The 21,721-nt window shown below is 44.5% G+C and overlaps 1 protein-coding gene across 2 annotated transcripts in view; it reads left to right on the top strand.

Annotated features, from left to right (window-relative positions):
• DNAH2 (dynein axonemal heavy chain 2) overlaps positions 1-21,721 on the top strand; it is a 3,497,426-nt gene that overhangs the window by 1,880,786 nt on the left and 1,594,919 nt on the right. For both annotated transcript variants that reach the window (XM_078670326.1, XM_078670327.1), the window contains one exon: positions 17,965-18,056. In XM_078670326.1, the coding sequence (XP_078526452.1) occupies positions 17,965-18,056 (92 nt within the window). The remainder of the gene's footprint in view (positions 1-17,964; positions 18,057-21,721) is intronic.

Genomic DNA, 21,721 nt, shown 5'->3' with positions numbered 1-21,721 from the left:
AGCCTGACGCGTTTCATGCTGCAATAGCACTTACTCAAAGGCTGTGAAGGTGATCCAGACGCCGAGCATAAGAGCACCTGGTATTAATCATCTACCTCCCCATGTGGGCGTAAGCAGCGTCGCGCTGCCTGCTGGTATCTGTAGTGTTCTTTTAATAAAACTTCAGTGAGCTGCTCGGCGCTGGTATAATAATCCCATTAAAACATCACAGTGGATGGGCTGAAAAGTTCCTTCTATTCCGCTGCACTGTGACCCCACAATCACGCTCCTCCAGTCCGGAATACTGCTGCTTGACATAGTATACAGCACCGGTCCGCTGTTGACGCGGCGGGGCTTCCTTCACGGCAGGACCGGCCGTGTTTAAATTCCAACAAGATGTCCCCTCTTTAAGGAAGCCTGCACACAGGTAGGTATTGTTCAGCGTTTTAATGATTGCAGGTTAACAGCAAAAGGAAAGAACAGAACGTCCGAATTCATGGAGCCTGAGGCGTTTCATGCTGCAATAGCACTTTCTCAAAGGCTGTGAAGTTGATCCAGACGCCGAGCATAAGAGCACCTGGTATTAATCATCTACCTCCCCATGTGGGCGTAAGCAGCGTTGCGCTGCCTGCTGGTAACAGTAGTGTTCTTTTAATAAAACTTCAGTGAGCTGCTCGGCGCTGGTATAATAATCCCATTAAAACATCACAGTGGATGGGCTGAAAAGTTCCTTCTATTCTGCTACACTGTGACCCCACAATCACGCTCCTCCAGTCCGGAATACTGCTACTTGGCATAGTATACAGCACCGGTCCGCTGTTGACGCGGCGGGCTTCCTTCACGGCAGGACTGGCTGTGTTCCTGTTGGAATATATATATATATATATATATATATATATATATATATATATAAAATGTATTTTGCAAAAGCAGTTTGTGTTTTATTACATTGTTTAGCATCCATGATGGGAGTTGCATTGGTAGGAGGAAAAATTATATATGTATGTATATATATAATTCCTTGACTTTTGTGCCAGCCGAATAAAGAACTTTCGGATGAACTACGGGCTTGCTTGGATTCTTTACTTGGATTCTACAACTTTGCATATATATATATATATATATATATATATATATATATATATATATATATATATATATATATATATATATACATAGAGAGAGAGAGAGAGAGAGAGAGGGAGAGAGGGAGAGAGAGAGAGCTGTGTGTGTGTGTGTATATATATGTTTTCCATATATATTTTGTATTATTTACGGGTACCCCGTACATGGGCGCGATTATTCAGTGCTTATGACTATTGATAATGATCCCCTGGAAGAGAGCCCTTGGTGAAAACTGAAAGAAAAGATCCTCCGCGATAATTTGGACTCTGTGGGGATACTCTGTCTGTTTGCCTTGCCCTGGCTCTCACCTTCACTTCGCGCCGCTCGCGCTGCGCGGGAGCCGCTTCGTGGGAGGATTGCCCCACCGACGCTGTAAGCTGCCGGCTCAACCGAGCCTGGGGAACATCTACGGTGCAGAGAGGCTGCGGGGGAGTAGCGCGGCAGGGACTCACTTTCCCAGGAGTCTCTGCCTGACCAAGCAACACCCGGTCAGCGCCCCGTGCGTGCCCCGCCCACACCGGCAAACGGCTAAAAAGGAGGTTGTGGAGCCTAACTCTTGTGATCCTCCGCGATAATTTGGACTCTGTGGGGATACTCTGTCTGTTTGCCTTGCCCTGACTCTCACCTTCACTTCTCGCCGCTGCGTGGGAGGACTGCCCCACCGACGCTGTAAGCTGCCGGCTCAACCGAGCCTGAGGAACATCTACGGTGCAGAGAGGCTGTGGGGGAGTAGCGCGGCAGGGACTCACTTTCCCAGGAGTCCCTGCCTGACCAAGCAACACCCGGTCAGCGCCCCCTGCGTGCCCCGCCCACAAACGCCCTCTCATCATTATTACCAGGAGAAGCGCCGCTTAGCGGGACGCAAGCGGGACGCCCGGGGCGAAGCCCGGGCAAAGGGCGGGCCGTCTGGGGGCGGCAGGGGCCAGGACGGGCCACCCCTCTAAGATTCGCACCAGGTAAAATACATACCTTTTGTCAATACAATAACTGTACATCCTGCTGATATCCACTCATGTCTAGTCATACACCAATGACTACTCGCTCTGGAAGATGTATGAGGCGAGGGGGAAACTCTACAATAGGCACTATGGACCAGTTCATAACTCGCGCAGTTTCTGTTGTGGAGAAGGAAATTATCTTAGCTGAACGAAGACTATCACGGGAATACCTTGCACACAAGCGCTCCTCTTTGGGAGCATTGGCACGGGCAACATCTCCTACCAACACTAATCCAGCAGGTCCTCTACTTATCACAACACCAGGCAACATGCAGCCTTGTATAGACAAATCAGGAGAAGATAATAAAAACCCTGATATTTTCCCTGATTTCGAGATAGTAAACGGGAGCCCAAGTAGTGCTGTTGTGGCATCGATTCATTCAAATACTCTAATAGCAGATTCACCTATCCTGCCCATGATACTGAGCCATGAAGCACCCACAGGACAAGATTCAGTGGCCTCTCCTGTTAAAGCAAGCTGTGTAGCAACCAAAAAGAAAAGATTAGTCACCCCACATAAAGGCTATAGCTCAAAAGCCTTTAAAAGAATATGTAGAAATCATAAGAATGGGGGTGCCGCTTGCAAACCTACAGGGTTTGTGACCAAGAAAGTAGGTGCAGGAGTAGGTGTCCTACAAGTAGAGGATCCCATAAATGTGTCAACTAGCCACCTATTAGATATTACTCTGGACAATTCTCTAAAGGAACCACCTGCAGACAAACCTTTGATTGAACAGATCCACTATTTAATGTCAACTTTGATCTCACCTGTGATCGAAAGACTGAAAGGGCTCACGGACCGTTTAGATAAATTTGAACAAACATCATTAGACAATTTTTTTGCATTGAAATCATTAGTTAAACTACATTAAAAAATCGGAGTAGATATATCAAAGGGAGAATCAAGCCCGCCAATCCCCAAATCACCTGATCAAAGCCGACTATGGAGAAAAGATAAGACGGCTAAGAATAAGGACATCACTGCACAGGGGGCATTGAAACCAGCCCCTTCTGGGACTTTACCACATAATGTGGGAATACAATCTGTTGTTCCCCCAAAACCAGCACCTCGTAAAGGAAAACAGGATGCATCAACAACCAAGACAGTATCTACCACTACTGGAACAATAGGGCCACTAAGAACCGATGAAGGCACTTCCATCTGCACCACAAATTGTCCTACTAATGTTATAGATCCAGTGCCCGACTGTAACTTAGGTCAACCAGTGCCAAAACAAGCCGTAAATGCAGACCTTCCTCCGGGATGCCAACCGTACGTGGTAGTTCTCACAGGGGTCCCTCCTTTGAAACCTGATAGGTGGGAGTCCTATGATGAACTTAAAAACAAGAGTCTGTACTGGCTGAGAGAAAATAGGCCCCTCCATCATGCCACCCACTGCCAGGTTATACACATCAGAAGAGTTAATTGGTTGGGCACCAGACCAAAGGATATAAGAGGGGATTGCATTTTGGTGAACTTCAAAGATCCATCGGTTGCGCCCCATGTGTATGGACAAAATCAACGGAGAGGATTCACAGGAATTGGAACTTGTGACCTTAGCTACTTTTACCCAAAGCACATCACATTAAGTAGCAGAGGTCTTTCCCGTGTGGACACTAAGAGTAATAGGTATTCGTTTTTTGATCCCCCAACCCCAGGGGGTGGAATACCAACACAGAGCATGGTCGTAGATACAAACTGGTCATGGTGGGGCCGCTGACAAGTGGGAGAGCCCGAAGTTGGGGACAATTGCTCTCCCTTGGCTAGTGAAGCTCCACGGGACAGTAGTGTAAGATCGTGTATAATGCCTCCCGAAACGGAATTAGCCAAATTCCACCTGGTTGGTCCACTGTTTGCTATCAATCCTGATGAACGCTCAAAGAGGGCATCCGTAGATACTCCTACTGTTTTGGATAAAAATGTGTTATTATTAGCATGCACGGAAGTCCAAGAGTTAGTGTCTAGCAATGGGCCATTGGTCGGATTAAATAGGGGGGAAATACCAAATGTACACATGATCACGAATGTCTCCTCTAGTAACTCAGTACAATGCAAAATAATGTGTGAAACCAAACTCTTGTCATGGAACATCGCAGGGGTCACTAGAAATCTTTGTGATAGGGTTTGGAGTTCTTTCTTGGAAGAGCATGACATCATACTCTTACAAGAAACTTGGGCAATTGACATGATTCATAGACTTGGGTATAAAGCCTTTCATTGTGGGGCAATTGCGTCTATAAGAGGCAGACCTTCTGGAGGTTTAATAATTTGGATAAGTATAACCCTAGACGTTGTTGTTTCACCCCTTTATCTTTGTTCTAAAGATCTGCTTGGGGTAAAAGTGACCTCGAAGGAAATGGGGGCCGTATACATTATAAATATTTACAATAGGCCCAATCCTCACAACAAGGAATCCGTGGTGGTAGAACAGTTGAGTTTGTATCTGGGTACACTAGAATCAAATCCTCAAGTCATCATAGGTGGGGATTTTAACTGCCAATTCGAACCTGTATTGGGGCTTGAAAAGTTATTTGAAAACGAAGATAGGGCTTGTGACATCCCCACTTTAGATAGTGTAAAATCAGTCAAAAGCTCAGTGGCAGCTATACAGATCCTTCAATTAACTATGTCTAATGATCTAAGGGCCTGTAATGGTCGTCTTATCTCCGACAAACCTGCAAATTTTACATATAGCAAGGGGATTTCCAAATCACTCATTGATTTTATGCTGGTTACCACCAACTTGTGGCACTTATTGTTGGACTTCAGAGTTGTAAATAGGTCTGAAAGTGACCACCTTCCTTTACAATTGGGGTTATCCACTAATTTGTTTATGACACCGCTTGCGGAAAAAGAGCTTACAAGGGAGGTGGGAGAGATCGAGGTCTCTAACAATAGAAGAGCCATAAAATGGCCGTACATTCTAGCAAAAAAAGACATACTAGCTGATATCCATAATACCTTTTCAACTACGATCTCATTATATATTAACCTGTGCCTGGGCTCCCAGGAAGTTCTTAACATGCATTACCATTTGGTAGAACTGTTAACCCCCCTTGTGAGTAAAATATGTAGCAATGATAAAAACAATATAAGCAGGCAACTAGAATTAGAAACCCCATGGTATAACAAACAGTGTCGCCTAGCGAAAAGTAACTTAATTAAAGCACTCAAGTCTAAAGACAAAAGGACGATAAGTGAGTGTAGACAAGAGTACAAAACACTTCTTTCTCGTGCAAAAAAGGAATGGGACAATTCGGTTTGGGAGGATCTCCTAACTGCAGCCAGGAAGCATGACCAAAGTACCTTTTGGAACCTGATATCAAAAAATAATAAAACAGGTCGTTCCAACAGGGACTTTTACCTCGATGAGAAAATATGGTATGACCACTTCCTTGAGTTGTATGATTCGGTAGATGTGGACCTAGGCCCAAGCGATCCAGGACTTGAATTGTCCTCATGTACTAGCTTACCTCAATTCAGCGAGGAGGAGACTCTACGTGCAATAAATGCAATCAAGGTGGGTAAGGCACCAGGCCCTGATAAATTGCCTGGGGACCTATTTACCCATAACACAGAAGTATGGTGCCCATATATAAATTAGTTGTGCAACTCAATACTGGCAGGGACTCCAATTCCCGAAACATGGAAGGGGGCGGAAATTGTAACTATTTTTAAAAAAGGTGATTGTTATAACCCAGCCAATTACAGACCGATTAGTTTAATCGACATTTTACAGGAAATCTTTGCCAGGCATATTTTAAATCGACTTTTAGATTGGATGGAAGAATCCAAAATTCTTTCCAAATATCAAGCGGGGTTTAGAATCAAGACAAGCACTGTGGACCAGGTGTATAGGTTTATGTGCATCTGTTAGAAATATGTACAAATAAAGAAGGGTAGTCTGTACGTAGCATTTATGGATCTACGTGCGGCGTTTGATCTTGTTCCACGCTCCCTCCTTTGGGATACTTTGAGGAAAATGGGTGTTCCAGGCGAATTGCTAATGATCCTCATAAAGTTACACACAGATAACTTTGCGAAAGTGAGTGGGGAAGAAATGGTGAATTGACCAAGGCCATTCCAGTGAAAAGGGGAGTGCGGCAAGGGTGCGTGCTGGCCCCCACCCTTTTTTCTTTATTTGTAAATGATATCCCTCCCTACCTGGCACAATGTAATCATGATTCCCCGAAACTAGCCAATGAGGCTATTACATCATTGTTATTTGCCGACGACACCATTTTAGTCTCCCAAACCCCGAAGGGACTTCAAAATTTAGTAAACCAATTCTATAATTATTGCGAAGAAAAGGGATTAGAAATTAATTCATCAAAAACCAAGTATATGGCCATAAATCCTCCGAAAACATTTAAGAAGAATTTAGCCTTAAAAAATGAAAAATTAGAATACGTGGAGGCTTTTGACTACTTGGGCATTAGGCTAGATAGTAAACTGTCCTGGAAAAACCAACTGGAAAAAAGCAGGCTGACTTTCAAACATAGTTCCCTTCCTATCCTAAAGATCCATGGAGGGAGTGCTTCCAAAGCCATAATCCCGGCGATGGAAGTATTTAAAGCCAAAGCTCAATCAGCTGCTCTTTATGGGGCAGAGATATGGGGGCCACACTCAAATAAGACCTTTGACATCGACGAGAATGTGTTTTTAGGCGTTTATTGAGAATACCTTTAAGAACGCCCCTAGTGCCTGTTTACCTGGACATTAACATAAAACATACAGATTTATTATGTTCCCTAAGGCCACTCCTCTATTGGGTAAGATTATGGTCTACCCCGGAACTCGCTGATTATAGACTTGGAGTACTAGAAATCATGGAATTGGACACATTCAAGTCAATCAAATGGCTGAAACATATATCTACTTGGTTCACTAAAATAGGTCTGTCACACCTTTGGAGTAATCCACATGCATTGTCAGCTAATTGTAAAGAACAAGTTAAAGCTGCTTTTTGTTCCTATGTTAATAATGCATACTTACATGAACGTGGTACCGGCTCCTTAACTCTACAGTTTCTACTATTTAAAGACATACCTATGTTTGAGCAGTTCTTGGATGAAATTGAGCCACCTTTGGCCAAATCAGTCTATCTGCAATATAGGTATGGTGTCTTACAAATTAATGTAAATACCGGCAGATGGGGAAAAAGTATGGGAAATGAGTTGTACAATTGTAAATTGTGCGAACTCAAACACAAAGAAGATGAGGCCCATATTCTCTTCTTTTGTCCGGTGTATAAATATTCACGTATGAAATGGATTAAACCTCTCTGTAAAAACTTGGGTATAAGATCTTACAAAGAGGCAGAGAGGATATTTAAACCCACAACCTCTCAGCCTGTACTTTTTGGAGTTAGGAGGTATCTCCTCAGTGTTTGCTTGACAAGGAAGAAATTTGGGGTCAAAACATAGGGTATATTACACAACAGCCCTGATTCCTACAAGGAATCTCCTAAATTCATAACCAAGCAAAAATATATTTTTTAACTTACTGGCATTTTAACTATTTATATAATGTAAATAGGCTTTTAAATTTGGTTCTGTAACTGACTACTAAATTGTTTTAAATTGAATTTTGTATGTAAATAATCAAAATGATCTAGTAATGTATTTCTATACAAATCGTATATATCGCCCCATGATGTTGTCCTTGTGCACCATAGATGTATTTATTGTACTTTGGAAATTATGTTTCAAATGAATGTATTTTATAAAATGTTTTATGGCTTTATGACTAAAATGTCGAAATAAAAGCTTTACAAACAAACAGAAAGAAAAGACAGAGGAGTATCCTCCCCTCTGTCCAGCCCCTCCTCTGAGAGGGATTCCCGAGTCGTTCAATCCTTTTCATTGGGTATTTAAGGTCTCCCCGTGGGCGGCTCGTCGGAGCTGCTGAGCCCAAACTCCTGTGCACCGCATTGACTTGAAATTGCCAAGGCTTGTTGACTTCTGCACTCCAGAAATCTTTATGCTACAAGAAACTCCAGCACCTCATCCCTTGAAGATCAGTGTCCTCACTGCATCTGTTTGCACCATGGGCCTCCCTCTTCAGTGAGTTGGCTAAGTTCCTCTTGCGACTCTGGTGCCTTCGGCCTGTGGGTCCTCTCAAGGGTCTTCTTCTGCTTTAGTGGGGTTCCCTGCTTGCTCGGGGTCTGCTCTGAATCTACTGAACTTGGTGAGTCTCCGACGTGGGACAGCTTGTGCACGGCTCCTAGTCTTCCTCAGTATCACCTGGTCCCCACAGCTCCAGCGACAAGGTCCTCCTCAACCTCCTGAGCTCCCTGCAAGGGTGGGCATTGTGCTTCTGTGCCTCCTGGACATCACCACGTGGCATAGACTTTGTCCCGTCTGCTTGCAGGTTCTCCTCTTCAAGAATCCACCCTTGGAGTTCACAAGATATATTCAGAGACTTCTCTAGAGGCCTTTCTCCCCAAGTCTTCCATTGTCTTCTACAGGAGGATCCGACATCACTTCACCCCAATGCACCTGGTTTCCCTGGTGCAAGTCACCTTGTTCCTCGGGCATCCACGGGTGGGGTGGCTCTCCAGCCTGCCGTCCTCCAAAGGTTTTCTTTGGGGTTCTCTGGGAAGGGTCCTACTTTAAAATGTCCATTGGACATGTGGCTGCTTTTCCACTCTGCACACAGACCAGTGTATATTTGTGCTATTTACCTGATTTCTCGTAAGTATTTTCATGTGTGTTGTTGATATCTACAGCTAGGAGATATAACAATGTGCGAGTGATTGTGTTGTGTAGTAAATAGACTTATTTTTATAAACACTGTATGGCTCTTTTTCATCTAATCTATACTATTGATTAAATGTGGTCAAACAAAATGCTTTACTGTCCTTCATGAGAGGCCTGACGGCTGCTCTCCACAGCTACCACTTTGAGAGCCTAAGGTTATCAACGACCACCAAAATCACCATAATGGTTTCCTGGATTAGTTGAAGGTGCCTTACTCCTTTAAGTGTGCACCATATACGAAGCCAGCCTCCTAAATTGGTGTGCAGCAGTTGGGATTAAAGCCTGCACTGTGTTACCACTTAATCAGGTGAAGATTACATGAAAAACCATCATTAAGGGTGGGCATTGTGCTTCCGTGCCTCCTGGACACCACCACGTGGCATAGACTTTGTCCCCTCTGCTTGGAGGTTCTCCTCTTCAAGAATCCACCCTTGGAGTCCACAAGACATATTCAGAGACTTCTCCAGAGGCATTTCTCCCCATGTCTTCCATTGTCTTCTACAGGAGGTTCCGACGTCACTTCACCCCTATGCACCAGGTTTCCTTGGTGCAAGTCACCTTGTTCCTCGGGCATCCACGGGTGGGGTGGCTCTCCAACCTTCCGTCTTCCAAAGGTTTTCTTTGGGGTTCTCTGGGAAGGGTCCTACTTTAAAATGTCCATTGGGCATGTGGCTGCGTTTCCACTCTGCACACAGACCAGTGTATATTTGTGCTATTTACCTGATTTCTCTTAAGTATTTTCATGTGTGTTGTTGATATCTCCAGCTAGGAGATATAACAATGTGCTAGTGATTGTGTTGTGTAGTAAATAGACTTATTTTTATAAACACTGTATGTCTCTTTTTCATCTAATCTATACTATTGATTAAATGTGGTCAAACAAAATGCTTTACTGTTCTTCATGAGAGGCCTGACGGCTGCTCTCCACAGCTACCACTTTGAGAGCCTAAGGTTATCAACGACCACCAAAATCACCATAAGGGTTTCCTGGATTAGTTGAAGGTGCCTTACTCCTTTAAGTGTGTACCATATACGAAGCCAGCCTCCTAAATTGGTGTGCAGCAGTTGGGATTAAAGCCTGCACTGAGTTACCACTTAATCAGGTGAAGATTTCATGAAAAACCATCATTAACTAATTTATCAAGTAAGTTCCACTGAACTTTTTGGATTGGTTGTCAAGGGTCTTAGCACAGCCCTTTCTCCAATCTTTGGAAGCTTAGGATCACTAGGGTAGATAGGTGCACTAGACCACACTAGGTAGAGATATGGCACAGCGGCCACGGTGACTGACTCCGGAGCGTAGGACACATGGTTTGATTCCCGACGGCAGCTCAGCTTAGCTCAACACCATGTGACTCTGGGCAATAGCTCGGTTAATCTCCCGATGGCCCCCAGCGCCTTGAGACCCTTTGGGGTGAGTAGTTTGCTCTTTGTAAATACTGGATTTGATTCGATTCACACTACACCTGGTACCATTTCTTAAGTTGGTGACTCCAGTGGGGCTCAATCCTCTAGATACAGTGGTCTTAGGTTCCAGGAACTTAGAACCCTGGGTGCATGTAGGAACCTTAAACTGGTAGCAATCATATCATAAAACAGCTGTTAGAGATGCTACTGGCTTCCCTGGTTCCTGGTACGGGTGGGGTGGCTCTCCAACCTTCCGTCCTCCGAAGGTTTTCTTCAGGGTCCTATGGGAAGGGTACTTCTTCTTTAAAACTGCAACCGCGACTTCTCAATAAACTTCCATTGGGCACGTGGCTGTGATTCCACTCTGCACACAGCCTCCTTGGGGTTCCTGGGTACTTACCTTGGGAAGTTCCTGGTTCTCCTAGCTCCTCTGAGTCATTTGGTCAAAGCGCCATTCTTCTCCGCAGTTCACATTTCACTTTTTTAGTATATTGTTTGGTCTCCCCTGGGTACCAGTGTATATTTGTACTACTCACCTGAGTTCTTTTAAGTGTTTTCATGTGTATTGTTGATATCTCCAGCTAGGTGATATACCAATGTGTTAGTGATTGTGTTGTGTAATAAATAGACTTATTTTTATAAACACTGTGTGGTTCTTTTTCATCTAATCTACACTATTGATTAATTATGGTAAAACAAGCTGCTTTACACGCCTTCAAGATAGGCTTCAATGCTGCTCTCCACAGGTACCACTTTGAGAGCCTAAGGTTATCAAAGACCACTAAAATCACCTTAAGGATCCCCTGGATTAGTGCAAGGTGCATCACTCCTTTAAGTGTGCACCATATAGTAGGCCAACTTCCTACAGATAGAGTATCCGCTAGAAGAGCATTACCAAAGATAAGTAATTAAGTCTTCACTTTCCTGACAATACCGTTTATGAGCATTTGGTGTTTTGTGTACAATGACAGTAATTACTGCCAGTCACTGGAACTTTGTTCTCGTTATCACTTTTTTCACCAATTGTAGTCCATCAGCACTGCGACTACCTAACTCTTAACAACTGCTTAAATCTTAGTTACTCCAGTATTGGAACTTTGATAGATTCACATGCCTGAATCATTCCCAGTCGTCGAGACGGGAGTCTCCGGTATATGGTATATAAAAAAGCTATGCTTAGTAGTAAAGCAAACTGAAAAGAGGCCTAGGCCCATTTTCCTTTTGCAACCCATTACAGTCATTATGTAAAAAAGGACTAAACCTTTCCCTGAACCAATCCGAGCTCCCCACTCTCTAGAACCCTCCTGAGAGAACCTCTTGCCCCTCAGATTTTCTACCGCACGTTGTGCTAGGGAGTCTCCTTTGAGCTCTGGTCAAACTCTTCAATTCAACTCATTCTGACTGGGATTTGAGGTTCTCTCATTTTCTAGTTTCTATTTATTTGGAATTCCTTTTTCCTCTACAATGGCTGATAAAGAGAAGAAGGGATAATTTAGAGCTTTTGCCACCTGCTCTAAAAAAAGGCTTTATACAGATGGCCCTCACAAAGACTGCATATACTGCCTCTATCCAGACCATCAGGCAAAGGATTGCAAGGTATGTTGAACCTTTTCAAATAAAACCTTGAGGGATCGTGAGGGAAGACTTCTGCTTTGGCTCCAGAAGGTTAAAGCCAGAAAGGAGATCCTCTCAAGTGAGAGTAATGAGGAGTCATCTTCGTCTAAGAGATCTAAAAAAAGAAGTAGATCTCCTCAGGCGCATACCTCAGGCGAGAGACCTGAGAAGGCCCCAAAAAAGACCACTCTAGGGTCTTCAGGGCGCAGTCCCTCAAAATCTCCTTCAGATCAACCTAAGGAGAAGAAGGGTTCTGCTTCTGAAGTGAAACAAGGGAAGAAAACTGCTTCAGGATCTTCAAAGTCTCCTCCAAGGGTCAAGATTACCTTAAAAAAGGCTTCCTCTGCACCTTCTAAGGAAAAAGTGAAAGGATCTACACCGTCGACGGGAGCGTCGACGAAGAAGATGTCATCGTCAACGACAAAAACACCATCATCGTCGACGAAACAGGAGATAAAAGCTGTTGGTAAGACGGTGTCGACACCTTCACCGTTGACGGCAGCATCGACAACGAGTTCATCATCGTTGACGACGGCGTCGACGACCATGTCTACATCTACATCTTTGACAGGATTGTCGACGACTGTGACGTCGACGGCGAGATCGTAGACGACGGGAGCGTCGACGAGGACAGCGTTGATGGTAACTACGACGTCGATGATAGCGTTGACGACGATAATATGGTCGGCGACGGGGATCTCGTCGACGGGCTTGTCGACGAGTGAAAAAACCCCAGAAAAGAGGTTGTTATCATGGAAGAGAACAATAACGCCTGAGATTACATCTGCAAGCAAAGTGTCTCCATTAGTCCCTTCTCACCTTCTGGAAGCGGAGGTCCTTTTGGATACGCGAGTAGTCCTTTGCAATTAAGAGTAAAATACCAAGAGGAAGATTCAGAGGAAGAATATGGGGAAATTCAAGAACATCCCCAAGAACAGCAGCAGTATCACCAAGGGCATCATCAGGAGATGACGAGTGTGCCCTCTTCTTTACTGAAGGACCCACAGAGTATGTTGGAAGATTATAGGAGAAGGTACCCGGTACCTCAAACCTCTCAGGAAATCCCGGAGATTACACCTCGACCTCGTTCTGTACCGGGGACACCATTGCGTAGAAGGGAGATCTTGCCGTATCCCATTCCTACGTCTCCTCCACCAAGGTCTCAACATGACCCGGATACCTCAGATGATGATCATGAGGATGGAGAGATTGCAGATCGTAGTCGAGAATGGGATGACTATCTCATTCCTTCACCTTCAACTCCTACACCAAAACCAGCAGATTCCCCACCAGAGGACTTTGGTGGTTTTCATAACCTGATGGAAAGAGCCACTAAAAGATTTGGACAGAATATGACAGAGGATAAGGTGGAATGTTTCTTATATGACTTTAAGGAGCCCTATCGAAGATCTGTTCGGCCCTTACCTATTGTAAGTCATATTTGGGAAGAAGGCCTGAAGGTTATGGAAACACCAGCTATAGTGACTCCGGTTCTCGCCAGACTGGACAAGAAATATAAAGCACCAGCGGACGCTCCAGCATGTCTTTTGGGTCATCCCAAACCAGATTCAGTGATTACGCAGGCGGTGCAACTGAAATCTAGGAATCCGTCCGCTCCAATTACAACACCACCTGACAGAGAGGGGAGGAGGATGGACAACGCAGGAAAAAAGTTTTCCTTAATGTCGGCTCTGCTGGTAAAGGCTGTTAATGCCCTCGCTATTCTAGGGAAATACGACAGGCAAATGTGGTGCGACCTGTCACCCTATATTGACCGTTAGCCAGATCCAGAAAAACAAGAAGCCAAAAAGATTCTTCTGGAGGGAGAGAGGACTTCGGCTGAAGTTATAGACTGCGCTATGTATATAGCGACCACAGCGTTTAGATCCCCGGGAGGAGCAGCAGTTCTGCGCAGACAAGGATGGCTAAGAGCGACAGCTTTCAGGCCTGAAGTACAGAATACGATCTTATACCTCCCTTACAATGGAGAAGACTTATTCGGTAATCATATTGATGATACACTACAGAGTATCAAGAAAGATACGGATACTGCAAAATCATTGGGAACTCTACAGTGCAGGAAGGTTTCTTTTGGAGGCTCTAGAGGCAGAGGGCAGTCCTCTTATAGAGGAGGATATCAGCAGGGGAGATATTCTTCTTACTCCACCTCATCTCAACCCCTATCGCCAACAGTACTCTCAACGGCAATCGGGGGGAGGGTATACAAAATCAACTCCGAGAGGAAAAGGAAGTCGTCAGGGGAAAGACAACACCGGACGACAATGACAACCTTCATCTTCCGGCTGCATCAACACTTCTAGGATCAAGTGCTCCCCTGGGTGGAAAGATTGCTCATTATTTTCAAAATTGGCAAAAAATAACAACGGACCAATGGGTCCTCAACATTATTTGATTCGGCCACACCCTAGAATTTCTACTGACGCCTCCGTGAACACCACTGATGCATCAAAAAGTCAATCATCTGCATCAGCTCCAGAAGGAGATTCGGACAATGCTCCGAAAGGGAGCAATAGAATCTGTTCCGAATTACCAAAAGAACAGGGGGTTTTACTCCTGATTTTTTCTAGTCAGGAAAAACATACTCCAATGGCGTCCTATTCTGGATCTCAGATCCCTAAACACCTATCTAAAAAAAGCAATCTTTCAGAATGGTATCTCTTCAGGACATCCTTCTACTACTGAACCCAGGAGATCATATGACCTCTTTGGACCTACAGGATGCGTATTTTCATGTTCCTATCCATGCTGCACACAGGCAGTACCTTCGGTTTGGGGTAGCCGGAAGACATTATAAGTTGAAGGTACTGCCATTCGGCCTAAAGTCAGCACCACAAGTGTTCACAAAATGCCTGGCTCCAGTGGCTGCTGCGTTAAGGAAGCAAAATCACCAAATATTTCCTTACTTCGACGACTGGTTAGTCAAAGCACCATCGGAAGCACAAGCCAGACAGTCGGCAAAGGCCTGCATAGATTTGTTTGCCAAACTTGGTTTGACTCTACACGAAGGAAAATCAAACCTTCAGCCGACAAGACTGATCACTTTTCTAGGAGCAATACTAGATACGGACTGCAACAAGGCGTTTCCCTCCGAAGAAAGGCAACTGAGGATCGTGTCTCTCTTTCAAGACTTTATAAAAAGAAAGTATCTTTCAGTCCGCAAGTACAAGTCATTGCTGGGCATGATGTCATCTTGCATTCCCCTCATGCCTCATTGCAGATTAAGGATGCACCTGTTACAAGAACAAATCGATCTTCAGTGGCGTCAAGCGGAGGGATCCTTCGATGACACAGTCCAAGTGACACCACTCATGGTCCAAGCAGCGTCATGGTGGATGCAAAGAGAAAATGTCTCTCAGGTTCTGTCTTTCCTCTCAAGACCAGCTCCATTGGTGGTGACTACCGATGCGTCCCTGGAAGGATGTGGAGCTTACCTTCAGGACCTTCAAGTCAGCGGCCGTTGGAAAGTACACGAGCAGAATTTACACATAAACCTGTTGGAACTCAGGGCAAACCGTCTCACATTGCAAGCTTTCCTGCCAAAATTAAGAGGCTTGCCGGTGTTGATAAGAACAGACAACACGACAGCGATGCACTACTTGAACAAACAGGGAGGAACAAGATCACTCTCCCTGTCTCAGAAGGCCCAGAAAATATGGGAATGGGCGCTACAGCAAGAGATATGCTTGACAGCGGAACATCTCCCTGGAGATCAGAACGTCAAGGCGGATACTCTCAGCAGACTCAAATCGTCCTGCGACGAATGGGAGCTGGACCAGGGGATCCTGGGCAACATTTTTCAAAGGTTGGGAAACCAACAGTGAACCTTTTCACCACAAGGGAGAACAGGAAAGCCCGGTTCTTCGCAAACTGGCTTCCCCAGAGGGGCTCTTGGGGGAATGCGTTTTCCATGGCATGGTCCGGCATCTTTGCTTACGTTTTTCCTCCAATTCCTCTCCTGCCCGAGTGCTTGTGAAGATCAAGAAAGAACCTTGCAGGTTGATCCTGATAGCCCCGTGGTGGCCCAGACAACACTGGTTCACAGAACTCCTGCTGCTGTCGGAGGACCGTCCAGTTCATCTCCGACCAATTCCATCACTTTTGACAATGTCCCAGGGACAAGTGCTCCATCCGGACCCGAAATCCTTGCGATTAGCGGCTTTTCTCCTGAACACTGTGAATTTAGACATCTGAAAATCTCAGACGAATGTAGAAGGATCATATCCAAAGCTAGAGCGGATAGTACCAACAAAACCTACAAGATTAAATGGAAGAGGTTTTGTCTATGGTGTCAGAGAAATAACATACATCCTCTAACTACGGCTCCTCATGAGATTATCCCAGACAGCTTACTTTTAGCCAAATCGGGATTGGCTCATGCTTCGATTAAGGTACATTTGGCTGCATTGTCCCGCTACAGGGCTTCCTTGGGCCCATCCTTATGGTCTGCAAGGATCATCAAACAGTTTATGAAAGGATTATTCAGGATTTTTCCTCCAATAAAACCACCACCACCGCTTTGGCGTCTAAATGTAGTGCTATCTCAGCTAATGAAAGAGCCCTTCGAACCCTTACATAGAGCAGATATAAAATTCCTCTCATGGAAGGTGGCACTTCTTATCGCCTTGACGGCAAGACAAGTTGGAGAGCTGCAGGCTCTCACGATACAAAGCCCTTTTTTGCAGTTTCAGGTGGACAGGATGCTTCTGAGAACTAACCCAAAGTTCATTCCGAAGGTACCAACAGATTTTAATTTAAATGAACCGTTAGTACTAAATCGCTTCTTTCCTCAACCAGCAACAGCGGCAGAGAGAGTACTGCATTCGCTGGATGTTCAGCGGTGCCTCAAGTTCTATTTGCAGGAAACCAAAACCTTTCAAAAGTCCTTACAGCTTTTTGTTGCTTATAGCTCACCCAGAAAGGGTTTCCCTTTATCAAAACGTGGAATTGCCAGGTGGATTTCCAGTGCGATTGTCTACTGTCACCAAGCTGCTGACAACCCTCTGGATGCACGGGTTCGTGCTCACTCAACAAGGGCAGTGTCCAATTTGACTGCGTTGTTTGCAGGAGTGCCGATCCAGGACATCTGCAGAGCAGCAACCTGGACATCGAAGCATACCTTCACGAAGCACTACTGCTTAGAAGCGACAGCTGGAACAGATGTGGCAGTGGGAGAAGCGGTTCTGAGGAATATCATCCAATGACGTTGAGCCCTCTTACATCCCTCCTTCCTTGGCTTTTAGTTACGAAAGCACATTTGTATTGTTTATTGTGGATAAGTTTATTCATACTGTCTTGTATATTGTAAAGATGCAGAAAACAGATGTGCTTTGTTCTATCACTGCTAGCTATTCTGATTCAGGCATATGAATCTATGAAAGTTCCAATACTGGAGTAAGAAAACAAGTTACTTACCTGTAACTGTAGTTCTCCAGTATTGGAAGCTTTCATAGATTCACATGCAACCCATCCTCCTCCCCTGAGAGGCTCACCTTGGATTTGGCACAGGATGTGTTTTATACACAAGTGCGTGAAAATCTGAGGAGCAAGAGATTCTCTCAGGAGGGTTCTAGAGGGTGGGGAGCTCTGATTGGTTCAGGGAAATGTTTAGTCCTTTTTTACATAATGACTGTAATGGGTTGCAAAAGGAAAATGGGCCTAGGCCTCTTTTCAGTTTGCTTTACTACTAAGCATAGCTTTTTTATATACCGGAGACTCCCGTCTCGACAACAGGGAATGATTCAGGCATGTGAATCTATGAAAGCTTCCAATACTGGAGAACTACAGTTACAGGTCAGTAACTTTTTTTCATGTCGACTGTAAGTAAGAGTTAAGCATTCACAACATTGGATGGTGATTTTGGGAAATTATGACATATTAATATAAGTTGATATCCCTTGTATTTGCAGAAACCTTGTGGTGCCCCTATTTTTGACCAGTGCAATGTCATTAACTAATGCATCCCATAAATGTAGTATTGTTAACTTCCTATCTTACACTTGACAGAATATATTAAATGTAAAAAAGTGCTCATCTCCACTTCGTTTTCATTTCTCTATAGGACACCGTTTATGAATATTATGTGGACCCCAAGACCAAGACTTGGGTCTCCTTTGAAGATAAGTTGCCCAAGGGTTGGCGATACCCTCCTAAGTAAGTGACCTGTCCTTCTGACAAGATATTTATGTTTAAGACCTTCATTGTTTGTTGAAACTGTTTCTAGGGATATGTTCTGTTTGTTTGTATGTGTAAGTGGGACCTGAAGTTCCAGTGGGCGCAGCATGAGGGGAACCTGTCCGATTACATCCAGATCTAGGAGGGCACTGTACAGCAGATGCAGTGGTGGCTTATGAACCGACATTGGGTCCAGGGCAGATCCCTCTCCCTTCCCCAACTGGAGCACACAGTGGTGATGGACGCGTCCCTCCAGGGATGGGGGAGCCACATGGGAGAGGCGGAAATAAGAGGCCTCTGGTCTCCGGTGGAGTCCAAGCTCCATATCAACCTTCTGGAGCTTCGGGCAGTCCGGCTTGCTCTGAAGGCATTCATTCTCTCTGTCAAAGAGAAAGTGGTGCAGGTTTTCACAGACAACACCACTGCCATGTGGTACTGCAACAAACAGGTCGGGGTGGGGTCGTGGACCCTATGACAGGAGACTCTGCTCCTCTGGACATGGCTGGAACAGCAGGGCATTTCCCTGGTGGTTCAACACCTGGCAGGTTCACTGAACACCAGGGTGGACATCTTTGCATTTGAAAGTGTTCTTATTTTACCTGTGCCAAGTCCTGCTTGGTTCTACAAAATAAAATGCAAGTATATATTTTTGTACTTACCTAGTTGGTCTGGATTCTGAGTGTGCATAATCAGTCCTTGATTGAGTGACTGTAATAAATGCTTAACACACCCTCCTGATAGGCCTGACTGCTCGCCCACACTACCACAAAGCGAGCTGTTAGTACTTATCTAATTTAGCCTCTTCTATACCTCTGGGGACTCCCTGGACTCTGTGTACACTATACCTTACTTTGGTATATACAGAGCAAGCTTCGGGGCAGTCAGGCAGGCCATAAAGGTTATACTGCTGCTGATCTCATAAGAGGAAATGATTAGAATAGACAGTATGAACACCTGTATTACATAAGGCAACAAGGAGGAAGAAAATCAAAGAGCTGTCACAGCAAACACAGCGGCTTTGGTATTGGGCTTCACATCACAGAAGTATTCTAGCAGTGGAAGACATTCCAGGGCTACAGAATATAATGGCAGAATCCGTAAATGGAAATGTGGACTGCCAAGAATGAAAGCTGGATCAAGATAGCTGGAGTTTAAATTTCAGAGGTGTAGAGTGTCTCTTTTGGATCACTTCGCCACACTGGAGACCTCCAAATGCTAAAGCCCCACAGGCAGTGGTTTCCCAAGACCTAAGGTGAAACATTTTCAAATCCTTTTTTTGAATTGCAGTTCCTCAAACGCCACACATGGCATTCCCACATACTCCTTCACTAAACCTATCACTTAATAAATGTAATAAGGCAAACCAATGTTATCCTACGAAAGAAGTCGGACTTGCAATATTAAAAAATACATTTGAGAGTTTTTCACTAACAGGACATCTAAAACTTAACCCCTTGCTTGCGCGCGTCAGCCAACGGCTGTCGCGAGCACTCCCTCGGTAGTGCTGCGCACGCCCGTTGGCCAACACAGCCCCATCCACCTAATAGAACTCCCGCACCGCGGCGGAATTTGCGCTGGCTAGTAAATTAAAAGTGTCAATTGGGTTTAAGCACATTTTACATTGTCTAAAGGAGAGTTCATACACCCTTTAGCCGTGGTTAACAGAGGTGAGGTGCACAGAGTCCTAAAAGCCAACACAAACGGGTTCAGAAAGCAGGAAGGGTGAAGGCAAAAAGTTTGGGTGGATACTTCAGAGAGGGCCAGCTCCAACAGTGATTCTGTGCATTTGTTCGTGCTATACTCCTCAACCTTCTGTAGTCCCTTATACTGGATAGAATGTGTTCTGAAGTCCCTACACACAAAAGTAAATTATATAAAATGTATGACTTTAATGAAGATGCCTGTGATGCAGAATCAGGGACTACAAGTAAGTAATCGTTTGTTCTTCAGCATTGGTGTCTCCTAAAGATCCACATGCACTCACCCATCTCCCCATTCATGAGGCTACTAGCACTTCCCCAAGGTGAGGGACGAAAATCTGACGGTTGGTCCTGCTGAGGAAGGTTGGAGTTCTGAGCTCCTCTAAATGATTAGACAGAGTGTAGGTCACAAAATGAGAAGGATGAGCCACTAGTAGTATACAGTGATTTTCCATGTAATTTGCTGTACTGGAATACTGCTGTGTTAACATTGACTATACTGGGTTCCCTGGCTGACGTTGTGAAATAATTCAAGAATGTGAATCTATGAAAGACAGTAATGCTGAAGAACTGTTCTTACTGGAAAGTGAAGTTTTCTTATGATATCACACCCTAGTGTTGCAGGGATTCTGCCCAAGAACAGAACTATGCGTAGAATTATGGGACCTTAGCACGTAGGGACTGAGTCATCCTACCACCTTAGTCCCCATGAGCCCAATACCGACTAGCTATAGTGTCTCACTTGCTCTCCTACTTACTTAAAGAGAAACAAGTGATTAGACACCCTAGAACACAACACTCCTGAATCTCTCAGGACTCACAGTTGCAAGACACACCCTTTCACTCGCACTGTTGTATCTGTCCACAATAAGATCTGACAGAGACAGGAAACAGTTTAAAATATTTATTTTAACTACTGTGTCCTAACATGCAGTATAAGTGCCACAACAAGCAGGAAAATGGGTAGTACAAATACAGTCAGCATAGCAGCTAGTCCATAAATCATAAATGGAGATGCCACCATAAAAAGACAGTGGAGCCTAACATCCCTCCCCTTGCTAAGGTATTATTATATATTAGAATATCTCTGGGTTTTGGCTGCAGACCCCACACCTCAGACTATAGATGGTAGTTCTTAATCATAGGTGCTGTCTTGCCCTTCTCCCTGGAAAGGTCCCTCTCCAAGTGTGTCCTCCCTATGCATGTATCCCCATAATACCAAAGTACAAGTTCCAAACAACAGCTGCATTGGCATGTTTTGTCTAGGTGCTAGTGCCTGACCAGAACAAAATAACAAGGGCCTTTGTTTATTGACCTTGCTGACAATGTTCAGACCAAATACCAGGAACATGCAGAGAATGCCCAAAGTAGCCAGTTCTCTTGTGAAAGGTACGAACAAAGTCTTTGCAAAAATAAAGCCATGTAACAACGTGCGCAAAGCCCCGTAATGGTTGCTGAGCTGATGCTAACTTAGTGAAGACGATCATGTTCCTATGGGCCCCGTGACAATAGATAATTGTACAAATATTTACTATTTTCAAACTAAAGAAACTCTACTTTAATTGGTAATGTTTTACCAGATATGTGGTGTCTCCCCTTCCTCCAGAGTGGTGTTAACACCGGAGCCTTGGTTTACTGAACAAAAGCTTTGTAACAGGACACTATAATGAGGAGCTGAGGATTTTCTGAGTTAGCACACTTATATGTAAACAAAGTTTAAAGAATTGGAAATCTTCCACGTCAGCACTTCCGAGCCCTTCATTCCAAGTGCATTTATTTTTGTAGTATATATTTCAGTGTAATGGTACAGTACTGTTTTAGTGTCTGTTTCAGTGTAAAGGCACAGTCATCAGAGTTGCCACCCTGCTCTCCTGGGTAAAGAAAACCGCGCAGTCCAATGCAGGTAGGCAACAGCTCACAGGTGTATAGGAATACACAGATTAT

This window comes from Lissotriton helveticus, chromosome 12, assembly GCF_964261635.1.
Source record: "Lissotriton helveticus chromosome 12, aLisHel1.1, whole genome shotgun sequence".
NCBI lineage: Eukaryota > Metazoa > Chordata > Amphibia > Caudata > Salamandridae > Lissotriton > Lissotriton helveticus.
This window is presented reverse-complemented; position numbering and strand designations above follow the sequence as displayed.